Below are 23,152 nucleotides of genomic sequence, written 5' to 3'. Positions count from 1 at the left end.
GGCCATAAAAAGGGGTTAAAGTCCTCACTGGTACCTGTCTGTCGGGGAAAAATTGCATAGGTATGTGTACCCTCAGTCATAGCAAAATCAAGTCGAAAAGGTAGGGGGCTTAGCATTTCCTCCTCCTGCTCTGTCTGGCAAAGTTCCTTTTTAGTGGGTATAAACTTCTGTGTTTTGTAAGTCTCAGCACAAGCGTGGGCACGGAAGAGTTATAAAGATGAACATATTTTATAATGAATTTTTTTAAGTGGTATTTTCTATGTAAAACCCAACTCTAAAAAATATAGGAGTGTGGGCCTGTAGTGGTAGCACCTGTGTAAAAAATGTTTAAAAGGAAGCAATCCAAAGATAATACTTTGTTCAAGAGATTACTCCTTTTAAACAGAAGTTGTTCTGTTAAACCAAACTCTGAAGAAAGTAGGAGTTTGGCAGTGTAGTATTTTTTGTAAGTAATATTGTGGTAATTTCACAATTTAAAAAAAAAAGTGTTTAAAAAAAGGGACCAGGACGGGTGGGGGCTAGTTAAGGATCCCACCCTCCTTGGTAAATTAGTAGTAAAACAAATTCTGTGTCCATAAAAAGGGATGGTTCAGCAAAAAAAGCAAAATCGGGCCCAAATAAGCAGGCAAGCAACAAATACAAAACATTTAAAAATACTTTAAAAGCCCTGAGGGCATAATGGCAAAAATACAATAAAAAAGTAAGTATAAGCATAAAAAATTCAGATCCCTAAAACAATACTCAAAATAGTCAAATCTAAGTTAATAAAGGAGTTATTTTAAAAAATAAGCAAGTAATTTAAAAAAAAATAAGTTAACTCTGTGAAGGCTAAAAAAAATTAAGCAATTAAACATTATAAAAGTGTTATTTAAAAAAAAAAATCTTGGTTTCTTTGCAGCCATTCTAAAGAAAAAATGGGCCCTTTTCCAAAGGAATGTCTGTAAATAAGGCAGGCAAAAAAAAAAATAAATCAAATTTAAATCATTTAACTATAAGCAATTTAGTCAAATTTGCAACAACAAAAAAGGGGGGGGGGGGTTCCCTATTAAAACTTAACTGCCTCCAAATGTATACAAACGTAATCTACGTACAGCTGTATAAAAATTAGAACAATAGAAAAAATGTTTTTAAAAAAAAAAGTGTGTATAAATATATTGTGTAAATATGTGGAGTGTTTAAAATCTAAACCAGCATTCCTGGTTTGTAAAACTCTTGTTTTGTAGGTTTAAAATAAATTGGTTTTGTTTTTAAATCATACCACTAAAATCCAGTTGAATCTTTCATTCAAAGTTGCAAAACCAAGACCAAAGTCATGGCTGCAGCAGGACAGTCAAAAACCAAAAAAAAAAATCAAAAAAATCTGGATTTGTTTTTTAGTAACAAAATAGCAAATAAAAGATGTAGTTTAAAAAAAAAAAAAAAAAAGCCCCACACTGAGCCTTAAGGTGGCTCTGTGTAATTAAACTGTCACTTTAGTAAGGGTACATAAAAACTGTAAGCACAAAAAAACCAGTTACACCTTATATAAAAATTAATATGGCTAATGTTATAAAAGTTCAACTATAAAAAAAATTTGCATTTTCCCCAAAACATGTACAATAAATATTATTTTAAATATAAAATAACATATACCATACTACTTTATTAAAATCCTGTTATGGCTCCAAAGGGAGCCACAATAGGTTGTGTTTTCTTTTTCAAATCGCTGTGTTTTAAAAGCAAAAGTTAAAAATAAAAAATAATTAAAACTCTGGTAAAAGTTAATTGTGTCCCTTTTAAAACAGAGTCTCTGAGCTGCTAATGGCTTTAAATCCAAAAGCAAGCCAAAAAGCATCTGTGTTAATGCAAATTACCGAACTAATAAAGCAAACAAAAACTACCCATAAATGGCAGCACAAAAAAAATCAAACCAAAAAAAAAGGGTGGCTGGCAAAATATAATAAAATTATACACCAGTACATTTAATACATGCACATTATTATTCATTTTTATTCTTTATTTTAATTATACAAAATACAAACACAAAATCCTACTACTACATGCCAAGACTTCCCCGGTGCATCATGTACCTGGCTCCTCCCTACCCGTGATCACGTGTGTGTGTGTGTGTGGTGTAATTAAATGCATATGCTAATTGTTGTATCTTCAGTAAATGCAGTGCCTTTTCCCCTAAAAAAGATCTTGTGTGCTTCTTATAAGCATAACATCACAGCCACATGTAAGGCAGACAATCTCATCCTCCTCAGAGATTTCAATGCCAGAGTCAGACGGGCCTCCCAACTCTGGAGCAGCACAATAGGCAAAGAAGGAGTAGGAAATGTAAACCCCATTGGTATTCTCTTCCTCACCAAATCTGTGGAGCATAATCTGCTCATCACAAATACCATCTTTAGGCAGAATAACAAATTTAACACCACCTGGAAATATCCTTGGTCCAAACACTGCCACCTCCTTGACTATTATAGTCAGAGTTCAAGATTACGCCGATGTCTGTATAGCATGAGCCATGAGAGGTACAGAGCACTGTTGGACAGACCATCGATTAGTAAGATCAGTCATGTACCTGCGGCTCGCTCCACCACACCACAAACACCCAAAGATTAAATGAAAGCGGTACAACCTCAAAGCACTTCAGGACCAAGCCAGCTGCGAGATGTTGCACCAACACCTGTCTGAGAAACTCTCTAATTTGCCTGATAACATCATTGACATTCAAGAGCACTGGGATCAACTTAAAAACACAATTCACAGTGCATGTGCTGAAACTATAGGATATTCCACTCATCTGCACCAAGACTGGTTTGACGAAAACAACAAGGAAATCCTAGCATTAATTCAACAGAAAAGAACTGCATTCTGTAACTGGCAAAATTATTCCTCTAACCAATGAAAACATGAGGCTTATTACCTGTGCAAAACCAAAGTCCAAAGGAGGCTAAGTGACATCCAAACTAAGTGGTGGCAAAAGAAGGCCTCAGAGATTCAGGGTTTCGTAGACTAGGACGACATGAGAAGCTATACATGGGCCAAACATTCAACCCCTTTACGTTCCCAGAATGGCTGCATCCTCCTCAAGGAAAATGCAGCCATTAAACAACACTTTGAGAGCCTACTAAACAGCGAATCCACGGTCTCTGAAGACACCATCAAGTCTATTCCACAACATTCGGCAGTGGAACACCTTGCTGATTCCCCCATCTTCTGAGGAAGTCCAATATGCCATCACCCAGACTAAAAAATCATAAGGCACCAGGCCCAGATGGCATTCCAGCTGAGGTTTTTAAAGCTGGTGGATCAGTGCTCCAGCACAAACTTTGCCAACTCCTCGACAAAATCTGGACCTGTGAAGAAATTCCACCTGACTTTAAGAATGCCAACATTGTTTCAATATTCAAGAAAGGTACGGATCTTTGTGCAGGAACTACAGAGGTATTGCCCTCCTCTCCATCGCAGGGAAGATCCTTGCCCAGATCCTACTAAATAGCCTTCTCCCCCTTTACGAGGAACTCTTCCCCAAATCGCAACACATTAGCATGCAGTAGAAATCACACCCTCGTAGAAGTCATTACAGTGCAGACAAGCCCTCTATAAATGTAATACCTTGTCCACTGTGAACATCACAGATAAATCTGAGACAAGATATTGTTTACTGGCTAGAATTCTAAAACTTAAAATGCATCGGGGAATACCAGAGCTCAGACTGATTATCATTAGTACATAAATGTGTGTGTCTGGACATAAACCAGAAGAGATAATGAGTCTGAAGGAGGTGATTAGAGGAGAAATGATGGTCTTTACACTGAACAATCCCTTTGGATTATTCCATCTAGTTTAATCAACTGATCCAGTGCAAAGTGATTCCTAGTAGAAATCACCTATACCTTGTCTAGTCACATATCAGTGGGAAAGAATCAAGCACACTGAAATGCAAACATACATTGCTTTCTGGATGTTGGTCCAATAAAAGATATTACCTCACCCACCTTGTCTCTTTCGTATGTTAGAGCAATTGGGGGCAAGAGATTGGTCCAAAACTGTGAAACTAGATTACAATCATCCTATCCTTGAGGGGTGTTTTGTGTTACATGTACATTATGAAAGCAAAGTATGAGTACATCTTTGAAGTGTAATCTGCTACATAATATCTAAGCATTTGCTAGGTTTGATTTCCACAATTCTATACCAGCTCATTTCTGATAAATCTTTAACCCCAAACTTGTCTTGTGCTTGTACGAAAGAAAATGTGATTGATAAAGCTTCTGAAGCACATAAAGCAGGCCAGTTCCCAATGTCTGTATAGCGTTACACCCTAATCTAGGGAAAACCCTAGATTATTGCTGTTAAGCTCCTCCTTTTTATGGCCACTGCTGCCTGAAGGCATGTTTTTCTAATAAACCACTGAGTACACACTGTGAAGAGTGCCTTTCAGTGAGCTGCAGGAAGACTCTGTGCTGCAACAGGAGATACTATCTTAATAATCCTCCGCTACAAAGCATCTTTCTTCACGTCTGCTTTGTAGATGTGAATGGAGACAGCAACATGGCACTAGATAACAAGGACACTAATCAAAATGAAGAGTTACTTACAGCATTTGCTATGCAAGGTGAGTGTGTGAGAGAGAGGAAAGTGTAACAAACTGTATGTGATCATGGTCCTAAGCTTTCTGGAAATGTTGAGAATATGGAGCAAAGCACCAAAGCCATTCTCGCTCCATAAATCATTAGTTACCAGGGTAATATGTATTTGTGGACATGATGGAAATCCCAAGATGGCCTGGATATAGTAGCCATGTACTGAATGTAACCCTTCACTAAGAAGGGTGAGTACTGATTAGGACACCGACCAGATCTGGTTAAAATGAGGCATGGTAGGAACATCTACCAAAACAGAGCTTTTTATGCTCTTTCACCTGCAATGGCTGAAGCTTGTGTGCGAGTGGGCACCTGAATCATCAAGACTAGTGAGTAAAATGAGGCTTTGGAGCAGGGGTAGTCAGTTATTTTTTGGCAAGTTCCAAATGTATTGGTCAAGGTATAGTCAAGGTCCAGACTCCAGAGAAAATAACAACAAGTAAATAAAAAGATGTTGGGGTCCGTTCAAAAGCATCTGGCAGTCTGGATTTGGCCCACAGTCTGCCTAGTGACTTAACGCCTGCTGTGGAGTCTCCTCTCCTTTCAGTAAGTACAGGCAACTCTTGTTAAAGTGGTAGAACAAATCCCACCTGTCGAGTGCACATCTTGCTAATAAGATGGGGAATATTTGGCATTTGATAAGGAAGCTTTTCTGATTCTGTCTTGCTCAGAAACACAATTTGTAATTTACATTGCAATAAGTTCAGAGTTCCCAAAAACAATTCAAAACAGAATAAAAGTACTGACTGCAGTGAATTGTTGTTAATTTCGGTCAGGAAGTGAATAATTAGTTAATATTTTTGTCAAAGGTATTTTAAAGGCTTTTAAACAAGAGGTTAAATGAGAGTTCTGCTTTTCTCTGAACTTGCCTTTGAAAATATGTCTGGCATGATGAGTCCTAAGCAGGTATAGTGTGTCAGGGAAAAGAAAAATGTCTTTGGGCTGCACAAGGGAATCCTTGTTTTCCTGTTCGGGGTTGTTTTTTGTAGGGGGTCCCTTGTACAGGGATGTGCTACAGACACTATTGTATCTTAATGATTCCTAGTGGTTTGTCATGTGTAATGTACATGGTGGGTTGCAGACTAGGGGTGTGTGTGTGTGTGTGTACATACATCAGAGGCATAGGAGCACTAGTGTATTTCACATGGTCATAGGATCATTTGGAAACAATGATATATACATTGTTCAATCCATAAGTATTTACTGTATGTAAATAAAGAAAAGTATTACTTCGAAAACATAACTCATGCTAGCTGACACATGCTTATGGAAGCATAGTTATATTTGAACTAGAAGTCGTGGCGGTATAAAGAGACAAGCAAGGAGGAATAAAGCACATAATAAGATCACAGGAAGATGCATATGCTGTATATCCAGTATTAGGAGAACTAAGACTAGAAATTATGAGAACTAAGACTAGAACGAACACACACACACGCTAGAAACTGAAAGAGCTGGGGAGGGGGGAGAGAATGCCTGCTGAGCTACATGGGTGAAAAATGTTTGATTTAGGGGGTTGGTTTGTTTCACTTTTTAGGAAAGTATTTTAGAAAACAATTCAGTGCAACTTTGTTCTTCTTTGCTATTCTTTCCTTTTCTCCTCTCTTTTGCAATTCACTGCATAATTACTCCTTCCAGACTGAATACCAAATCTGCTTTACTCCAACCCTGTGTCACAGTTAAGTCCGAGGCCCAGAAAGGACATAGTCTATATTCTATATGTGTGTAGTTTGATTTATAAAAAAATATTAGTTTAAAGCCCCTTACATAATGCAAATCAAGCAATGGCTAACTTCCTTGAGGAAAGGGGGCATGACTGCTGATAGAAAAAAATACCATTTGCAAGTAGTTTCAGCACACGTTCACAGAGACGTTTATCTGATGGAAAAGTTTCATGGCTCCGTTAAACTTTTATTGCTGCTTTAATTGTGTTGTAGCTTCCTTTATGACTTCGGATCATGAAAGCTATAAATGGAAAAGCTCTGGTGAGTGGAGGCCACCACCTATACCCATCCCCTCCAAGTGCAGGACATAGTTCCCCTGTTGGTGGTTGTATCACATAATAAGCTGATACTTTAAAAACATAATTCATTACTGTTTGTAAAGAGCTGTAGGAAGGTTTTTAGAAGTGTGAAATTATGATTTTATATATAAAATACATGCATCAACAATAGTCACTGAAAAACAAATTCACACTCATCTATTTTCTTAACTTTTAATTTTTTCTCTTCCTCTCGCCCTTTTTTTTTGTTTTCCATTTTCTGCTCTCCTAGCTCTTGTTGAACTTCCCCCCTCCTCTTTGGCTGGATCTCAGAAATGTGCACAAGGTAATTCAGGTTTCTTTTCCATTTTCATCTTTTTCTTGTAAGGACAGGAGATAGCAGACGCTGGTACTTCATGTTTTTGATGTTCAGTTTTGATCCTTGTAATCATTGATTCCTCCTTAGTCTTTAGAAGTTCTTCCTGACTCAACCCTGTGTTTAAAGTATTTTGAAAGTGCAGTTTCACTTCTCAGTAATACTTATTGTTTTTAATAGTTTTCAACAGCATCTAAAAGCTCATTAAGACATTAGCTTTCCAAAGAAGACATGCTTACCGTTCCAACGAGTTTGCGCTAGTAGGCTATCTGGAGGTGCAAATGATGCATATTTTCCTCTTATCCCATGTAATCTTGGGGCTTGATCCTGTAAACACACGCATTACGGGACTCGCATGAATTAGTCCCAGCAGTCTTAGTGCCCTAAGGTTTTTCTGTCTTCCTGCTTGTAACTACCACACAGTCACCTTGATTTCATTGTGTTTCAAGGGTAAAGCCCACAGACATCCTTAGCCACGTGGGGTATGCAAGACTGCCCCCTCCCGCAATCAATTGCAGTGCAAACCAGATCATTCAATAATTGCGCTTCATCCAGAAAATTGATTTTCCCCCATTTACCTTAGTAAGGGCCAAATTCTGAGAGGTTCTGGTAAAACTCCCTCAACTTCAGCTGACTTAACTGGGAGTTGCACCTCCCTGGATCAGGCTTCATATGGGTTGCCTCAAATGGGTATCCTCAAACTTTCCAGTGCTTCCTAAGCTAAATATTCTTAGCCTGCTTGTTAATCCTCTCAAAGATCCCTGTGTTGCATACTGGTTAGGTAATCTATGCAAGTTTTACATCTACCCGCTTGTATTCTACTTTTATATAAACTACTGCAGTGAATGTTTCTGGATTTGGTTTTCAGTTCTCGGCACAGACAGAGTGGAGCAGATGACAAAAACCTACAATGACGTTGACATGGTCACACATCTGTTAGCTGAGGTACAGTCATCTCCACTTACTGTTGTATTAATTTGTAGTGAGCTAACCATACATTTGGATACAAGCGTTCCTTCACCCACCTGTCTGCATTGTTTCTCCAATGAGCATCCGTTGATACTTAGAGAGCGAAAAGGAAATGCCTCTTGACTTTCAGTCGTTAGACACGATAGCACAGGACTCCTCGAGCAGCGGGGCATGGGGCATGAGAGAGCCCTGTGAACTGCACCAGCTGAGAAACAAAATAACTTAGCAAAATCCTGCAAACCTAGTGGGAGCCCATGACGAGGAGGAGGAGGAAGGTAGCAACTTGCTCCTTCCCTTCTCCTCTTTCTGCTACCTCTACTCTGTCCCCTTCATACCTCTCCCATTCCCAGACCTGTGCTCTACTCTGAGGGACGCTGTGCTTCAAAGACTGTGGAACTGGTGTCTACAGCTCTTTAAAATGATGCCTCAGTAGCGACTCTAAAGTCCCCACGTCAAACCATCCAGGACCACAATAAAAAATTCCTGCACCCAAAATTAATTTTTTTAATGTGACCCCAGTTCTCTGTTGTTGCAAAGGATTGTGGGAATGGATGTGTCATGTCAGGAAGCCAGTGTGTATTCTAGATCCCAAATGGTTAAAGTTTGAGAAACACTGCACTGGCATGTATTGCTGCAGTAGTTCACCGCCAGTGCAGTTTAAAATGAGCTGGGGACACATCCTATAGTATTTGGCCTTTGTGAATGAGGCAGAAGCATCTTAAATTAATTAGGATGAATTTAAATTTAGGTTGAATTTAAATGTAGTCTGATCACAAATAAAGATTTATTTCCCGGTATTTGTGAGCAGCGGGATCGGGACCTGGAGCTAGCAGCTCGGATTGGACAAGCCCTTCTTAAGCGGAACCATGCCCTGACAGAACAGAATGAAGTACTAGAAGAACAACTGGGACAAGCCTTTGACCAAGTGAGTGATTTTTAAAACAGAGAGAGGAGAGATATGTAGAGTAAAGGGTTTTGGTTTTTTTAACTGTGTAGAGGCAGGTAATTGCATTTACTCTACAGCCACAGCGGGATCCTTTATTTAAAAAAAAAAAAAAAAAAAAGTATGTATCTGAACTGAAGTATTCCAGTCAAGTGCATCATTCCAGTATCCAACTATGGAAATTCAGTACATTGTCATTAAGGGGAATGTGATATGTTGGTTTTGTAAATATAATACATCACACTTAGAATAGTTTTCAAGGAGGTTGAGCTGATCATAATGGTCCCCTCTGACCTTACTATCTCTGAATCCAAGAAACTCAGTATATTTTATAAACAATGAATTCAGCTTCCCCCACCCTGGTGAAGTAGGAGGTATTATTCCCATCTTACAGATGATGAAACAGCCAAAGAGATGAGGTGACTCGCTTGGGATCACAGAAGAGGTCTGTAGCATGAGACCTGGAATCTCTTCCAGATTCTGCCTCCATCTTATGCTTTAAACACAAGCACATCCATCTTTCCATGTTTATTCAGTCTCGTGTAACTTTTTTTCCCCACTGTTGCTCAAATCCATCTCACGTGCTGCTATCTCAACAAAGGAACTAATGAAGGATGAAATGGTTACCAAAGTCTGACACTTGCCAGGGATACCGAAGGCTGTGAGGCACCTCGCTGCCACCAGCCCTTAGTGTGAAGAGGCCTTGTTTGTGCTTCCCTGCAGTCAGCTCCCCAACGCCACTGGCCATCAGCAGCACCGGCACTCCCCTCTTGGCCTGGCAGGCCCCTGTGTCGCTCTACAGTTCATCATTCGATAGCATATGTCAAAATGTACAAGGCAAACAGCCTTAAATCAAACTCTAATAAGTTCTGAAGCAGCATTTTCTTTCTTTGCCTGTCTACCTTTTGGTCATCATCAGTGGAAATATTTTTGTCAGTTCATGTATGCGCGCTAAAATCATCAGTCAGCACTTAAGTTACAAATAAAAATTGATCCCGCCAAGCCCACTTATAAAACAAAATCATTACTCACATTCTAGAGCCTTGACTTAATTAACAAGATACTCACACATCTTGTGGAATATTGCTCACCCAGAATCCTTGCAGCATTTACAGACAGGCTGATTGTGACCCTTCTTTCACAAGACAAAGACACTGTTATAAAGGTAATAATTGGAGATATACCAATCTCCTAGAACTGGAAGGGACCTCGAAAGGTCATCGAGTCCAGCCCTCTGCCTTCACTAGCAGGACCAATTTTTTTGCCCCAGATCCCTAAGTGGTCTCCTCAAGGATTGAACTCAGAACCCTGGGTTTAGGATGCCAATGCGCAAATCACTGAGCTATCCAGCTTGTATCCTTGGTGGTGGATTCTGTGTGTTTCTTTGTACCCACAGATTCAAGCCTAACTTTTTTTTTTTTTAGTCATAAACAGGACACCCCCTGCTGTCTTGTTTTCTCCTGTGAATTTCCTCTCATAGATTTTGCAGTCTTTTCTCCTGCCTGTGGCTCAGTATGAAAATAGACCTGCATTGTGAGGTACATGTGACCAGACAGGGAGATAAGTGTCTGTAAGCTCCACCCTGAAAGGAACATGTCCAAAGTGTTTCACCTCCTGGTAACATGCCTTAACTCTAAAACCTTAAGAACATAATTTTCAGTATAGATACATAACTCCTTAAATAGTATCCTTAAACATGTATATATATTTTAATTATTATGACCACCAATGGGCTACTGGATCTCTGTAGAGATCTACATGCCATCTTTTGGTGAGCTATTATGCATATACCTCACCGTGGGATCCCTGTAAATTCCTATGCATCCCCTGTGTTCACTGATAGTTGGAACCAAGAGGTTGTTGGATCATGCAAAGGATTATAAACTGTATCAAAAACACTTTCCCCTTGTTGATGTGACCAGTGCATACCAGGGCCAGATTTTTCAGTGAAATGAGCACAACTGCAAGCACAGATCAGCATACAGGTACCAAATGTGTGCTCACAACTGGCCACATGTATGTTCAAAGACTTAGTTTGTGGATTCACATCAGGTATTTGTGCCAGAACTTGGAAGTGCGAGGTTGCACACACCTAACTTTGAAGATATGACCCAGAGGCGCTGGACCAGGAGAGGCCGGGGGGCAAAGGGGCCATGGCCCTCCCACTTTTTTGAAAGTGGACAGGCCTGGCCTCCTGCCTCTCCTCTTCCCCCCGACGCCCCACAGGCCAGGCTGGAAGCTGGAGCCCATCCCAGGCTCCCCAGCTAGGCTACAGCTTCTGGCGTTCATCATATTGGAGATCATTGTAATTATGTTCCCTTGGCTTTTCTTACACAAGTTCTTAGTTCCAGTCTCTTATGACATCATAATTTCACTTCCTCTATAGCAGCATAGTCTTCAAAGCTAGACAAAACCTGAATTTCCAGCATAAAAATAAATAAAAATCTTGTCATAATATTTGGGGTTGTTTTTACCTCAGTTTAAACTGGACCAAGTTTTGTTCCGAGAATTCAAAAGCTACATAATATATTATAATACGTTGCAATGTTAGGTTTGTTTACAAAACATACTTATCTTTTTAAACATAGGTTAACCAGCTGCAGCATGAACTATCGAAGAAAGATGCATTGCTTCGTATTGTTTCAATTGCTTCTGAGGAAAGTGAGACAGACTCCAGCTGCTCTACACCACTTCGGTTCAATGACTCCTTCAACCTGTCGCATGATCTGTTGCAGCTGGACGTCTTGCAGGACAAACTCAGGGAACTGGAGGAGGAGAACCTGGATCTCCGATCAAAGGTAGGCTTCATTTTTATTATGTACCACATACGTAACATTGCAGGACAGTGTTATAAAAAACAGCTTCCATGCTCTCTGGTGTAACTTCTCTACCTGAGAAGGACTGTAAATACACCATCTCACCCCAGGTCTGCATTCTTCAGACTTGGCACTTTACTCTGAGTTGACTTTAAAGTTCTGTAATATACAGTGTGCAGAGGCAACGCATGGGTGGGGGGGGTGGGGCATGTGGGGTCATGCAACCCTCCAGATATGCTGCTTGGCTTGTACTGAGTATGCGCACATGGACCGAGCATGCTCAGTAACACTGCAGAAGCCAGATGCCCTCACTTCCCGCCCACACTATTGGCAGACACGGGTCATCTCTGACAGTGTAAAAGTTGCTACATCCAACTGTTCCCAAATTCCCTATAGTATGTGATCTAATACAGGTTCACATTTAACTACCCACCCGAATTACACTGGCCTGCAGGACTTGCTGATTTGTATGATCTAATATCGTGTGATGGTGTGCTCTTCTGGTAATACGGTTGAGCTGACATCTGACTATGTAGTTACTGTTTGTCATTCTGTATTCTAGATCAGGATATTACAATTTAAAGCCCCAGTCATGCACAGATTTGTGCACGTTTCACTTTATGCACATGAGTGATCCCATTGACTTAAATGAGAATACTCTTATCCTTAATTTTTTGCACATGTATTCAATTTTTGCAGGATCAAGGCCCAATTTTTAAGACAAAATATAATGAACATGGGATTAGTAGAACTAGAGGATGGGGGAACCCTGCGGTAAGAGGATCATGCAGTTGCTTAGGTTTGTGATGCGCAATTAAGGATTATACGTTTGTTTTGGTGTGCTCCATTATCACTAGCGTGAGGAGAGGATCTTGTTTTACCCCTAGGGCTGTAGTTCCCAACAGGCTTGGGCCTTTGCACCCAAGAAAACCTAGTCAAGTCGCAGAATTTAAGGCCTGGGGCATGTGGGAACTGGGTCTTCTTGCAGGCCTTATTTTTCTCCTTTATATGACTTCCCCTTCATGTACTTAAGCCCTAGTCAATCACCAATATTATCTACAAACCTCTCAACTATACCTCATTATGAAAGTTGTCATTAATCTCAGATTTAAAATTAGCTCTGTGACATAGAAACCTATTGCGACTAATTTACGGGAGAGCATTAGAAATGTTGAATCATGAAAACAAAATTAACTGAATCGCACCTCCTTTAAATCAGTCTCTTCTGCTGTCTGGGATTCCCTTTCCTGTGGAATGTCTCACATTTTAAAAGTCCCTTATCAAACACCTGGGCTTTGGCAGATGGAGACCCTGTGATTCCTCGAATAGCTTAGGGAGACAGAGAACATTTACAGGATTTAAACCAACATCATATCTTTGCATAGCATGATTTTTAAAATTCCAAGTTGCCCCAACCCCTCCATTTAAAATATTAGATCCTTTTAAGAAGCCTGTGTCAGTATGGGGCTGAAGTTGCATGTATTTGGGAACTGAAATCTTGGTTCCGTGCTGTAAGCAGGAGGAAAGAGGGGGGGAAAGTCTTCTCCTTTCCTCTGGCCACGTTGTCCCCTGTCTCTTGCCACTTCCTTTTCCCAAACTACTTTGCTTGACTAACAATTGGAGGAAACAGAAGAAGAGCCTTTTGTTGTTTGTGAGAGAGCACTTTGTATTCCACCAGCACTGCTAGGGCATTCTCTTTCTGATTGTCACTCTGCTCGCTGCGGTACAAGTGTTATGGGTAGCCTGCCGTTCCCGAGGTGTGCACCTCAGAGAGTTGCAGCAACCCAGACAGTGGTGCCCACATCACCAGTACAAATCCGAGGGCATAGGGTTTTCCAGCTTTACTTGTGGGGAGCTTTCTTCTCATGGGTCAGCAGGTTTGGCCTTTCAGGTGTCGTCCTCCGGAAGCTGTGTTCAGTTTGCAGGCTTGTTGGTCATGCTGTCCTCTCCTCTCACACTGCCCCTCAGTCCTGCTGGGTGTGCCAGTGCTGTGAGCCAACAGTGTGTTGGAATCTGCCACATTTCTCTTTTTTAAGAGTAGGGTTTTGGTACATTCCCAATCCCTGTTCCATTCTAGCGGACGTGGGCAGATTGTTGAGAGGGTCACAGTCCTAGGCTGGGGGAAGCTGCAATGCAATGAAAAGTCCTGCTCTCATCTATGTGGAAGCATGCCTAGTGTAGACGGAAACATCTGGGATTTTAGCTGCGATTAGGGTTACAATACATCCAGGTTTTCCTGGACAAGACATCTTTTTTGATCCTCCGTCCCAGTCTACGCTTACCAGTAGATCAGTGCTGCTGCAATCAGTGCAGCGTGTGTCGACCCGCTAAATCAATTGCAAAGCACTCTCCGGTCAACTCCAGTAATCCACCACTGCAAGAAAAGTAAGGCGGGTCGACAGGAGAGCATCTCCCATTGACGCAGTGTGGTGCAGACACTGTGGTAAGTCAGCCTAAGCTATGTCAACTCCAGTTACATTATTCACGTAACTGGAGTAGCATAACTTAGGTCGACTTACCATGGAAGTATAGACAAGCCCTCTGTCTGCGCAGATTTTTCAAATAAGAGAAAATGTCTGGGACAACCGTCTCTGCGCCCTGCGTCCCTCCCCTTCATCCACAGCTGCTGGATCCCGCCCAGCCCAGCCCACCAGGTAAGCAGAGCCACTAAGTGTCTCTCTGCCTGCCCCACCGTGGGGTCTCAGAGGCCTGCTGGGAGGGGGACAAGGCCAGGCCCTGGCTCCCTGCCCTCGGGAGGGGCAGAGGCCCGCAGGGAGGCACTGGCTGACGCTGCGTTCCCGGCCTGTACCTGCCACCATGACAGGTAGTGCAACACTGCCCCCAACCTCGAGTGCAAGGCCACAGGTACTCCTTCCAACACCCCCCAAATACTCCATCCCAGTACACACACACCCTTCCAGCACCCCCCAAATACTCCCTCTCAGTACATGCTCCCCCCTCCAGTTCCCCCATCCCCATCCCTGGCAGTGGCCTTTCTTTGGGAACTTGAAATGCGGTAACCCTAGCTGCCATGCTCCAGCAAGTCTCAACTGAGAGTGTGTGAACTGATTTTTTCAAAGGTTTGTATCTTGGTCAAATATGCGCTGCCTTTCACAGGGATGGCAAAAGGCACAACCCTGACACACAGACCACCACCCACTGCCACATTTCAAGCCTCCTAGTCCTAAGCATTGGGGCACTAAAGCTGCTCAAAGAAAAGATCCCTAGAATTATTTTTAACTGGAACAAAACAATGCATTTTCCCCTAAGCTCCTTCTCGGAAATGACTGGACTATTTTGGCTAAATTTTTCTATTAAATAAATAAATAAATAATCCACTTGAGGCAGACACCTGACATTGAAATTTTCATCCCAAACAGTTAAAATTTGGCCAAGTTATAAGCAACTGGAAATGGTCTTATAATGGGGGAAGTGTAACTATAGTAATAAGTGGTGCAACTAGCCCAACCTATAATGAAAATATGGCACTTAAAAGATAGGTTCAATTTTCACCCTGCCATTTTGCCTAGGCCTTTTAACTGAGGCTTTTCTAGTGTTTTATTGTTTTTTTGTTAATATAATTTCCTTTGTCTATTGTAAATATCCTCTGGCATATTGAGCTCCTTGTTGGTTGGCCTGATTTCATGAGAAATGCCAAGATCTATTTATAGTTCATTGTGATTATGTTATGTGGAAGTGTTTTTATCTGCAGTTCCTTTCTCTGAAATAGACCTTCAAACCCAGTCACTGAGGTTTCTGATAAGCCAGCACTAGTTGTCAGCAAATTGTCCCAAACAATTATTCTCTGATGGAGAGAGGCAATTATTGATGGTTTTGTTTTTATTCCGGTGGCACTCAGACACTCCAACCAAAATGGAGATCCCTGTATGCTTGCTATTGTACATACTTACAGAGCAAGACAATCTCTGGCCCAGAGAGCTTACAATTCTAGGTAGGTGAAGGGTGGGAGAAAGGAAAGTATTGTCCCTATTCTGAGAGGTTTTTTTAATGTTTTTGTGGCCTTTGTGGGTGTGAATAACGTATCATTTCAGTTTTCAGACTGCAGGATTCCTCTGTTTTGAGGACACCTATTTGCAGTAAATTCAAGTTGTCTAGTTCCGGGTACTGCGTCTGCTTCTGAGTTCCCCTACCAAATTTTATGTTCTTACACCCACATTTTCTGTTTGTTTTTGTTTAAGTTGCTGCCCTCTCTCCTGTTTCTGTATGAAAACCCACACAAATAGGGGAAGCTAGCTGTAGTGAAATAAATTTAGCAGAAAGTACAGTCAAATGCCCAAAATAATCAAATTGGAAAAAACGGGGGAAATTTTGTTCTCTAATCTTTCATTGATAATAATCTTGCATATTACCTGTAATTTCTGCAGATGAAATGTTTTCAGATGGAAGTGTAATTTTTAAGTTAATGTCTCTTTAATTTTTTTGAAGGCTTGTCATCTAAAGACAGAAACGATTACATATGAAGCGAAAGAGAGGGAGTTGGTCAGTGACTGTGTCAAAGAGCTCCGTGAGTATCAAGTTTGTATCTCGGCAGAACCAGGGAAAAGGTGCTTGATCACCCGGTGTTAGAATATTTTGGCTATCCCCAGGTTCAGATATGAGTTTCAGAAATCTCCATGAACAGTGTTTCAAGTCTACCTACTTGACCAGTTCAGAATGATTATTCTGTTTACAAGCACTTATTTCTTTCAGCGTCACTATGGCACGGAGCTTTGGTTTGGAGACCAAAGTATAGCTGTGCAAAAGAAGAAAATAGATATTTGCCAAAAATTGAATGCCTCTTGCAGACCTGAGTTCTTAAAAAAGAGAACTAAGTGCTCATGAGAGCTCCAGACAGATTTTCAGACTCCCCAGATATCAGTGTAAAGGACACATCTGTGATTCTGAATAGTAGATGACACCTGTTCTTGGAGTATTAAACTGATCAATATATAGCCTCCTGGATACCCATTCTAAATGTTCATAGCTCCATAAACACACACAAACTCCCTCTGATATAATGCATAATAGAGCATTAAAATCAACTGTATTTGCAGTAAAATCAACTGTATTTGCAGTAAAATCTCTACAAGAATGCTTGCATTCCTTTGCACTTACTTAATTCAGTAACTTTCACTGTCCTTGTACAAATGTGAGTAAACACTCTGATGCAGTTGGGAGTGATATTTACTTTCTTTGGTAATTGGATAATCTGATAGTTTAAACTTTTACCTGTATTCATTTGATCTATGCCTCCTCCCATATTCACTAGAAAGATAGGCTTATCTTGTGAGATTCTTATTTTGATTAATCCCTATAAAGAACTCTGCACTGTTGCGAGCTCTCATTTTCAATAACAGTCAAGTGTTCTGGATTAATGCCCATCTGATTGTCTACTTGCTTTATTGTATCCTCCTAGAAACTGTGTAACCTCAGTGAGTGGAGGTTGCTAGATTCTGCCCTACATACCATTTCACTGTACCGCCAATAAGAGGGATGTAACTCTTGTTTAACTTTATAGAATCCAAAGGTGTGCTAGGCACTTCAGAAACTCCTAAAATGGATCTTGCGCCCAAAGAGTTTATAGTCTACGTAGATGACACACAGAAAAAGAAAGGGGGAAGCACACTATGAAGTTTTTCCTATTTTACATCTTTTCAACTCTTTCTAGTATATTATTTTTACCCCTAATTTTAGACATAAATTTATCTCTTCACAGCATAGATTTACTGTTATCCCACTATGTTGTAATTTGCCATAAAAATGAATCATGTAACCGAGGTTACAGAAATCTTTATATACAATTAAATGTATCTTGCCTCATGTTACTGTTACAAGGCTAACTGCATCTCTGTCCCCTTTCTGGTTTCTAGTTATTAAAGATCACCCCCGTGTTTTATTTCAAGCTCTTCTGGGCTGAGCGAGGTTGGGTTTCTCATGCATTGGTTATTGCACCTTTTTAAAGACCCATTTGAGTGTTTGCAGGGTGTGAGCTATGCCATTTAATGAAGGAGTTGGTAGAAGTTATGAACTATGTCTTCAGTGATTAAAAAAGGTGTGTGTTACCTTGGCATACCTAACATGCATTAGCTGTCCCACTGTAAAAACATCATGGAGACAAGGCACTTTGGTTTTACTGCAAGGTAAAATGGGTGAGGTCAACCACAGATGGCATGAGGTTAACCACAGACATTCAGGGCCTGTGTGCTTTTCACCATATTGACAATCTGAAGCTCCCACTGTTGTACATCCTGAATTGAATCTTTAGGAATTTCACTGTCCTTTGAAGACTACAGTGTTCACTTTTACCAAGGGTGTATCAGGGAATGCTGTGTACTGAATGTATATTTTACTCTGTTTTTAGGGGAAACACATGCTCAAATTGCCAGAATGACAGAAGAGTTATCAGAAAAGAGTGAAGAGCTGATTCGCTATCAGGAAGAGATCTCAACCCTCTTGTCTCAGATTGTTGATCTTCAGCATAAACTCAAAGAGGTGTGTGCATGCAGTAGCGCAAGGAGAGGCTGAGGGACAGGCTGCTGTTTTAGGAGTGTGGTTATTTCAGAGGATGTTCTGGAGAGGAACAACTTTCTGTTTGGTTAAAAAGGAGGAAATAATCTGAACATCCTATTTTGCTTTGCTTTTTGTACCTACAGCATGTGATTGAAAAGGAGGAGCTGAAACTTCACCTACAAGCTTCCAAAGATGCCCAGAGAGAGCTGACAGGAGAGGTATTGAGGGCTTCTATTTATCCATTTGAAATAGGGTGAGAAAAAGAAGAGCAAGGTGGAGGGAAAGGGGAACAAGGAATTTTTTTTGGTTTGTTTTGTTTTTGTTTTGTTAACCTCATGGTGGGTAGAGGGTGAAGGAAAAGAACAGAGTACTTCTAATAACTCATCCCGACTGTGTTTACAATCTACATGAGTCTCAAAATAGGTAAGGTGTATATGGAGAGAGATCTTACTGCTCCAGACAGTTATGAAGACTATATCAAGTGAATGTGCACAGTTCTGGTTATCTAGGCTGAATTGCAGCTTGCTAATTTGTAGGGAAGTGCTCTCTGTTCTGTTCTTTGTACACATAATTACTGCATTGCAATGATATTCGTCTGTATAGATTTATCCTGGGGCAAATTCTGTTGGTTATTGTAGTACTGTCTTTGCTTCTGTTGCGGACTGCTGGCTACATTAATGACCACTGTTTTTTGTTGCAGCTGCATGAGTTACAGGATCGGAATGCAGAATGTCTAGGGTTGTTGCATGAATTACAAGAAGAAGTGAAGGAGCTGCGCAGCAGAGCCAGCCCTGCTGCACATCTCTGCCGCCCCCAGTCATGTGGGGCATTTCCTTTGGTAATGAATCTTGAGCTTTCTCTTAGCATGGTGTATCCACACTGTTACATTGTAGGCATGTAATACTATCAACAGCCTTTAGTGACATGGAATCACAAGGGCAAAACCATAATTGCTTGTTCTTATGAGTAGAATGCCAAAGAAAACAATCCTGCGGGTGTCAGAGGCATGGATTAGATGAGCTAATCTTTTCTGTTTCTGATTTCTAAGGTCAGAAGTGATCTTTTAACCTTGCCACATTTGGGCCATTTATTCACTATAAAGAGATTTTTAAAATGTACTCTGCATGTGTGTTCCTTACTTCCCTTTCCTTACTTTCTATCACAAACACTTACATCACCTTCTTTCTTTTTCTCAGAAGTTGATCCCAGTTTTATATCATGCTGATCACTATAAAATCCAAATGCCTTTCAGGATTTTTAATTTTTTGAACCAGTATCTTATGAACCCAGTCTCTCCACACCTAAATAGTTTAGAGATTAGACTGCTAGCATGTTATATCAGTGGAAGCCCCAAAGAAACATGCTATGAATTGAACTTTTAAATGGCTGTTCTGCTACAAACAGGGCAGATTTCAGAAGTTTTCTTGAGGGAAATTCAAGAAATAAATGCCTCTGGTTCAGTTGGTAAATTTCTGCAGTGCTGGTGAGACCTTAGTACAGGAGTAGGCAACCTATGGCACGTGTTCCGAAGGCAGCACGCGAGCTGATTTTCAGTGGCACTCACACTGCCCGGGTCCTGGCCACCAGTCCAGGGGGCTCTGCATTTTAATGTAATGTTAAATGAAGCTTCTTAAACATTTTAAAAACCTTATTTACTTTACATACAACCATAGTTTAGTTATATATTATAGACTTATCGAAAGAGACCTTCTAAAAATGTTAAAATGTATTACTGGCACGCGAAACCTTAAATTAGAGTGAATAAATGAAAACTCGGCACAGCGCTTCTGAAAGGTTGCTGACCCCTGCCTTAGTAGCTTGACAGCTTCTCTTTTTAAAAAAAAACAAAAAACCTGTTCTTGAAAGTAATCACCCTTTTATAATGCACAATGTTGCTGTGATTTTATCTTCATGATATACTACTCTGCCATCTCCTTGTTATGAAATTGGTGCTGAGCACCAATAAAAAATGCATAGCCTTGACATGGTTCTAAATGACCAGTGGAAAACTTTTTATTGTAAATTTTGGTTTCTTTTAGAATAATCTTTTTGGGGAACTGTGTCTTTGGCCAGGATTACATTAGAAACTTTTGTCAATATAGTTATATCAGGGAGGTGATTTTATTTTTCTCTGGTGACATTTTTATATTGGCAAAAGCCTGGTATAGATGCAGTTATACTACAAAAACTGTTTTTTCCATTGCAGCTTATTTTGCTTGGAGAACCAATGTAAGCTATACATGCAAAACCACTTTTATGCTACTATAAACAGCATATACACTAGGAGAGTTTGCTGGTAGAGCTATGCCAGAAACATTTTCTAGTGTGCACCTGACCTTTATCTGTGTCTTTTAGGGCACTATGTACTGACACTAATAATAATAATGGAGCAGAACGTGCGTTTTTTACTGGGTGTCTATTGCCAAAATTTGAATGTCAGTTTTGTTTTATTTGTTTGGTTTGTTCCCTACAGGATTCCCTTGCAGCAGAGATTGAGGGGACAATGCGGATGGAGCTGATTCTAGATGAAGAATCTGCTCTCAGTAAACAAAAGTAAGTTCAGCTTTCACCTTCCCACACACATCATCTTTTAACATGTTGCTAGACATGCCAATGCCAGGGCTAAGACTAATGTCAATGAGGTTCAGGTAATTGCTGGGAGTGGGTGAATCTAGATATTCTGTGCCTTTTACAAAGGTTCAGTATAATTGAATAGAAAATCACCTTTCTAGTGTTGAGTTTATTTTCAACAATCTTATGGAATTTAATACAGTATTTAGTACAATATGTATACTCCTCCTATTGAGTTCTCTGGAATGGTTAACAAATCTACTGAAGGGATATTATTCCTGAATTCTGTAGGTTTTTAAACTAATTTCTATATTACCACATTGGTTTCATCTCTATTAAATTCTCTGGCAATTTCCTATAAGGGAAACTAGAACTGAAGAGAAATGATATCAATTCCCAGTATCTTGAAGGCCTTTTCCTGGAGCCTTTACTCAGGACTAAGGGCTGCAGGGTCTGACCTTAAAACATTTTATTAATGCCACCTCCTCTTGTTCTTTCAAGCCCTTACAGAGTGGTTATTCCAGCAGGAGAGAGCGTGCTCCTCAGCAACTTCATCACTCAGACAATTTCCACTCTTTCTGGGCTCTGATTCCTTACTGTTTACTAGACTTGGATAGCCTGGTAGAAATCTTGTGATTGCCTGAAACTGTTTTTTTTTCTGTATCCCACCCAAAACGCTGTTGAGAACGTTATTGGTCATTGATCAGTTCCTTGCTATAAGGATGAGAAGGGGATTGTGTGCATTTATTCTCTCTCCCTTTCTCAGGGTTCAGCAGAAACGGGTGTTTGATACTGTCAAGGTTGCTAACGTTACACGTGGTCGCTCTTCTTCATTTCCTGCCCTGCTACCAATCCCTGGATCTAATCGTTCAAGTGTTATCATGACCGCAAAGCCCTTTCAGTCTGGCCTACCACAGATGGAGAGCAAGGCACATCTGAACCAGAGGAGCAGCTCCAAGGAAATCTCAAAGTAGGAGACTCAGCATATTAGTGTGGTTTGGGGTTACTTGTATTGATGGTAGGCAGTCTGTATGCATGCATAGGAATTGTCATTCTCGGTGCCAAACTATAATCATGTTGCTCTCATCAAAACTCGAGGAGATAGCTCTCTCTCACCAGCTTTTTCACTTTGCAGTGTGATTGAGACTATTTCCCTTATTCTCTTAACTGCTAAATGTTCCAATTTCCCAATATCACCCCATGGGATATTGTGAACCAGAGGCTTCCTCCACTGATGACCTGATTTAATACTAAACCTGCTAGTGCTGTCCGCACCTATTGTGCTAGCAAGTCATATATGTCTGTGGCTTTGTGCATCAGGGTTGAAGGGGGAGAGATTAAATGGCGCATATAAGGCAGAAGAGGATAATGTTAGCAAGCAAACAATACAACAAATTATAAGCATCCTTATGTAGTAAATTCAGTGACTGCAGAGAAAAAGCAAGCAAACAGGTTATCTTATGCACTGTTTGTCTTTGTTTCTAAATAGTGAAGCTGTGAGATGCTGCCTCCTCCCAAATTTGTCTGCAGATTTTTAGTCTGAGACTTTGCAAGATATTGTGATACCGACTACACCAATTAAATAGAAGTTTTTAAAACAACTTCATCTTTTTTCCTCATCCCAAAACTAAATCCAACCTGGGCTCCTGTTTACTTTAGTGATGTGTAGTCTTTAAACATTTAGTCTTAATTCCCTATTTTGATTTCATGTTTCCCCAAGGGACAACCAAAAGCTGGGCCAGCCTGGAACCCCTGGAGACAATGATTTAGCTACAGCTCTGCACACACTTTGCCTCCGTCAGCAGAACTACCTGAGTGAAAAACAGTTCTTTGAGGAGGAATGGGAGCGTAAAATGCATTTGCTGGCTGACCAGAAAGAAGTGGCTGGTGGCTGTTGCACACCAACAAAGAGTTGTCTGTCTGTGGGTACAAAGTCAGAATTCGCTGACTTCTCTGCGGGCTGTCCCTGCCTCCGTGCGCTCCTGCCAGAGAAATTACAAATTGTTAAACCTCTCGAAGGTAAGAGAATAATCTGCCTTCTCTCTCTAGCAGAGGGAAATGTTGTGCTTTGCTTATGGAGGAATCAGTGTATTTGGTAATTAAATCAGTGTTGCTCTGGGAATGGGTTGGTACTCAAGAATCAGAAGCCCTTGGAGAAAGAGAGGGTTTTTTTAAAGCCAATTATCTGCTAGCTTGGTACTTCAGGGTAAGAGACCCAAATGTAGGAGCAAACTTGTTTCAGTACTAGGCATTCCTGTTTAATTCTCTGAATCTCTTGGTCTAAATTCTTCTCACGTATCATGATGACAGCCCCAATTGGTCAGGTTGTTTTGGTATTTTGTTCTGGCCACTCTT

The 23,152-nt window shown here is 40.6% G+C and overlaps 1 protein-coding gene across 3 annotated transcripts in view; it reads left to right on the top strand.

Annotated features, from left to right (window-relative positions):
• The window catches only part of TRAK2 (trafficking kinesin protein 2), a 72,826-nt gene that overhangs the window by 41,107 nt on the left and 8,567 nt on the right, over positions 1 to 23,152 (top strand). Inside the window, exons 4-15 of one of the 3 annotated variants that reach the window (XM_045032634.1) lie at positions 4,520 to 4,603; positions 6,905 to 6,958; positions 7,857 to 7,933; positions 8,766 to 8,882; positions 11,489 to 11,698; positions 16,163 to 16,241; positions 18,078 to 18,208; positions 18,370 to 18,444; positions 18,927 to 19,064; positions 20,700 to 20,779; positions 21,564 to 21,767; positions 22,518 to 22,816. In XM_045032634.1, coding sequence (XP_044888569.1) covers positions 4,520 to 4,603; positions 6,905 to 6,958; positions 7,857 to 7,933; positions 8,766 to 8,882; positions 11,489 to 11,698; positions 16,163 to 16,241; positions 18,078 to 18,208; positions 18,370 to 18,444; positions 18,927 to 19,064; positions 20,700 to 20,779; positions 21,564 to 21,767; positions 22,518 to 22,816 — 1,548 coding nt within the window. The remainder of the gene's footprint in view (positions 1 to 4,519; positions 4,604 to 6,904; positions 6,959 to 7,856; positions 7,934 to 8,765; positions 8,883 to 11,488; positions 11,699 to 16,162; positions 16,242 to 18,077; positions 18,209 to 18,369; positions 18,445 to 18,926; positions 19,065 to 20,699; positions 20,780 to 21,563; positions 21,768 to 22,517; positions 22,817 to 23,152) is intronic. The other 2 variants (XM_045032635.1, XM_045032636.1) reach the window with 2 other exon arrangements.

Source organism: Mauremys mutica, chromosome 10 (assembly GCF_020497125.1).
Source record: "Mauremys mutica isolate MM-2020 ecotype Southern chromosome 10, ASM2049712v1, whole genome shotgun sequence".
Classification (NCBI taxonomy): domain Eukaryota; kingdom Metazoa; phylum Chordata; order Testudines; family Geoemydidae; genus Mauremys; species Mauremys mutica.
This window is presented reverse-complemented; position numbering and strand designations above follow the sequence as displayed.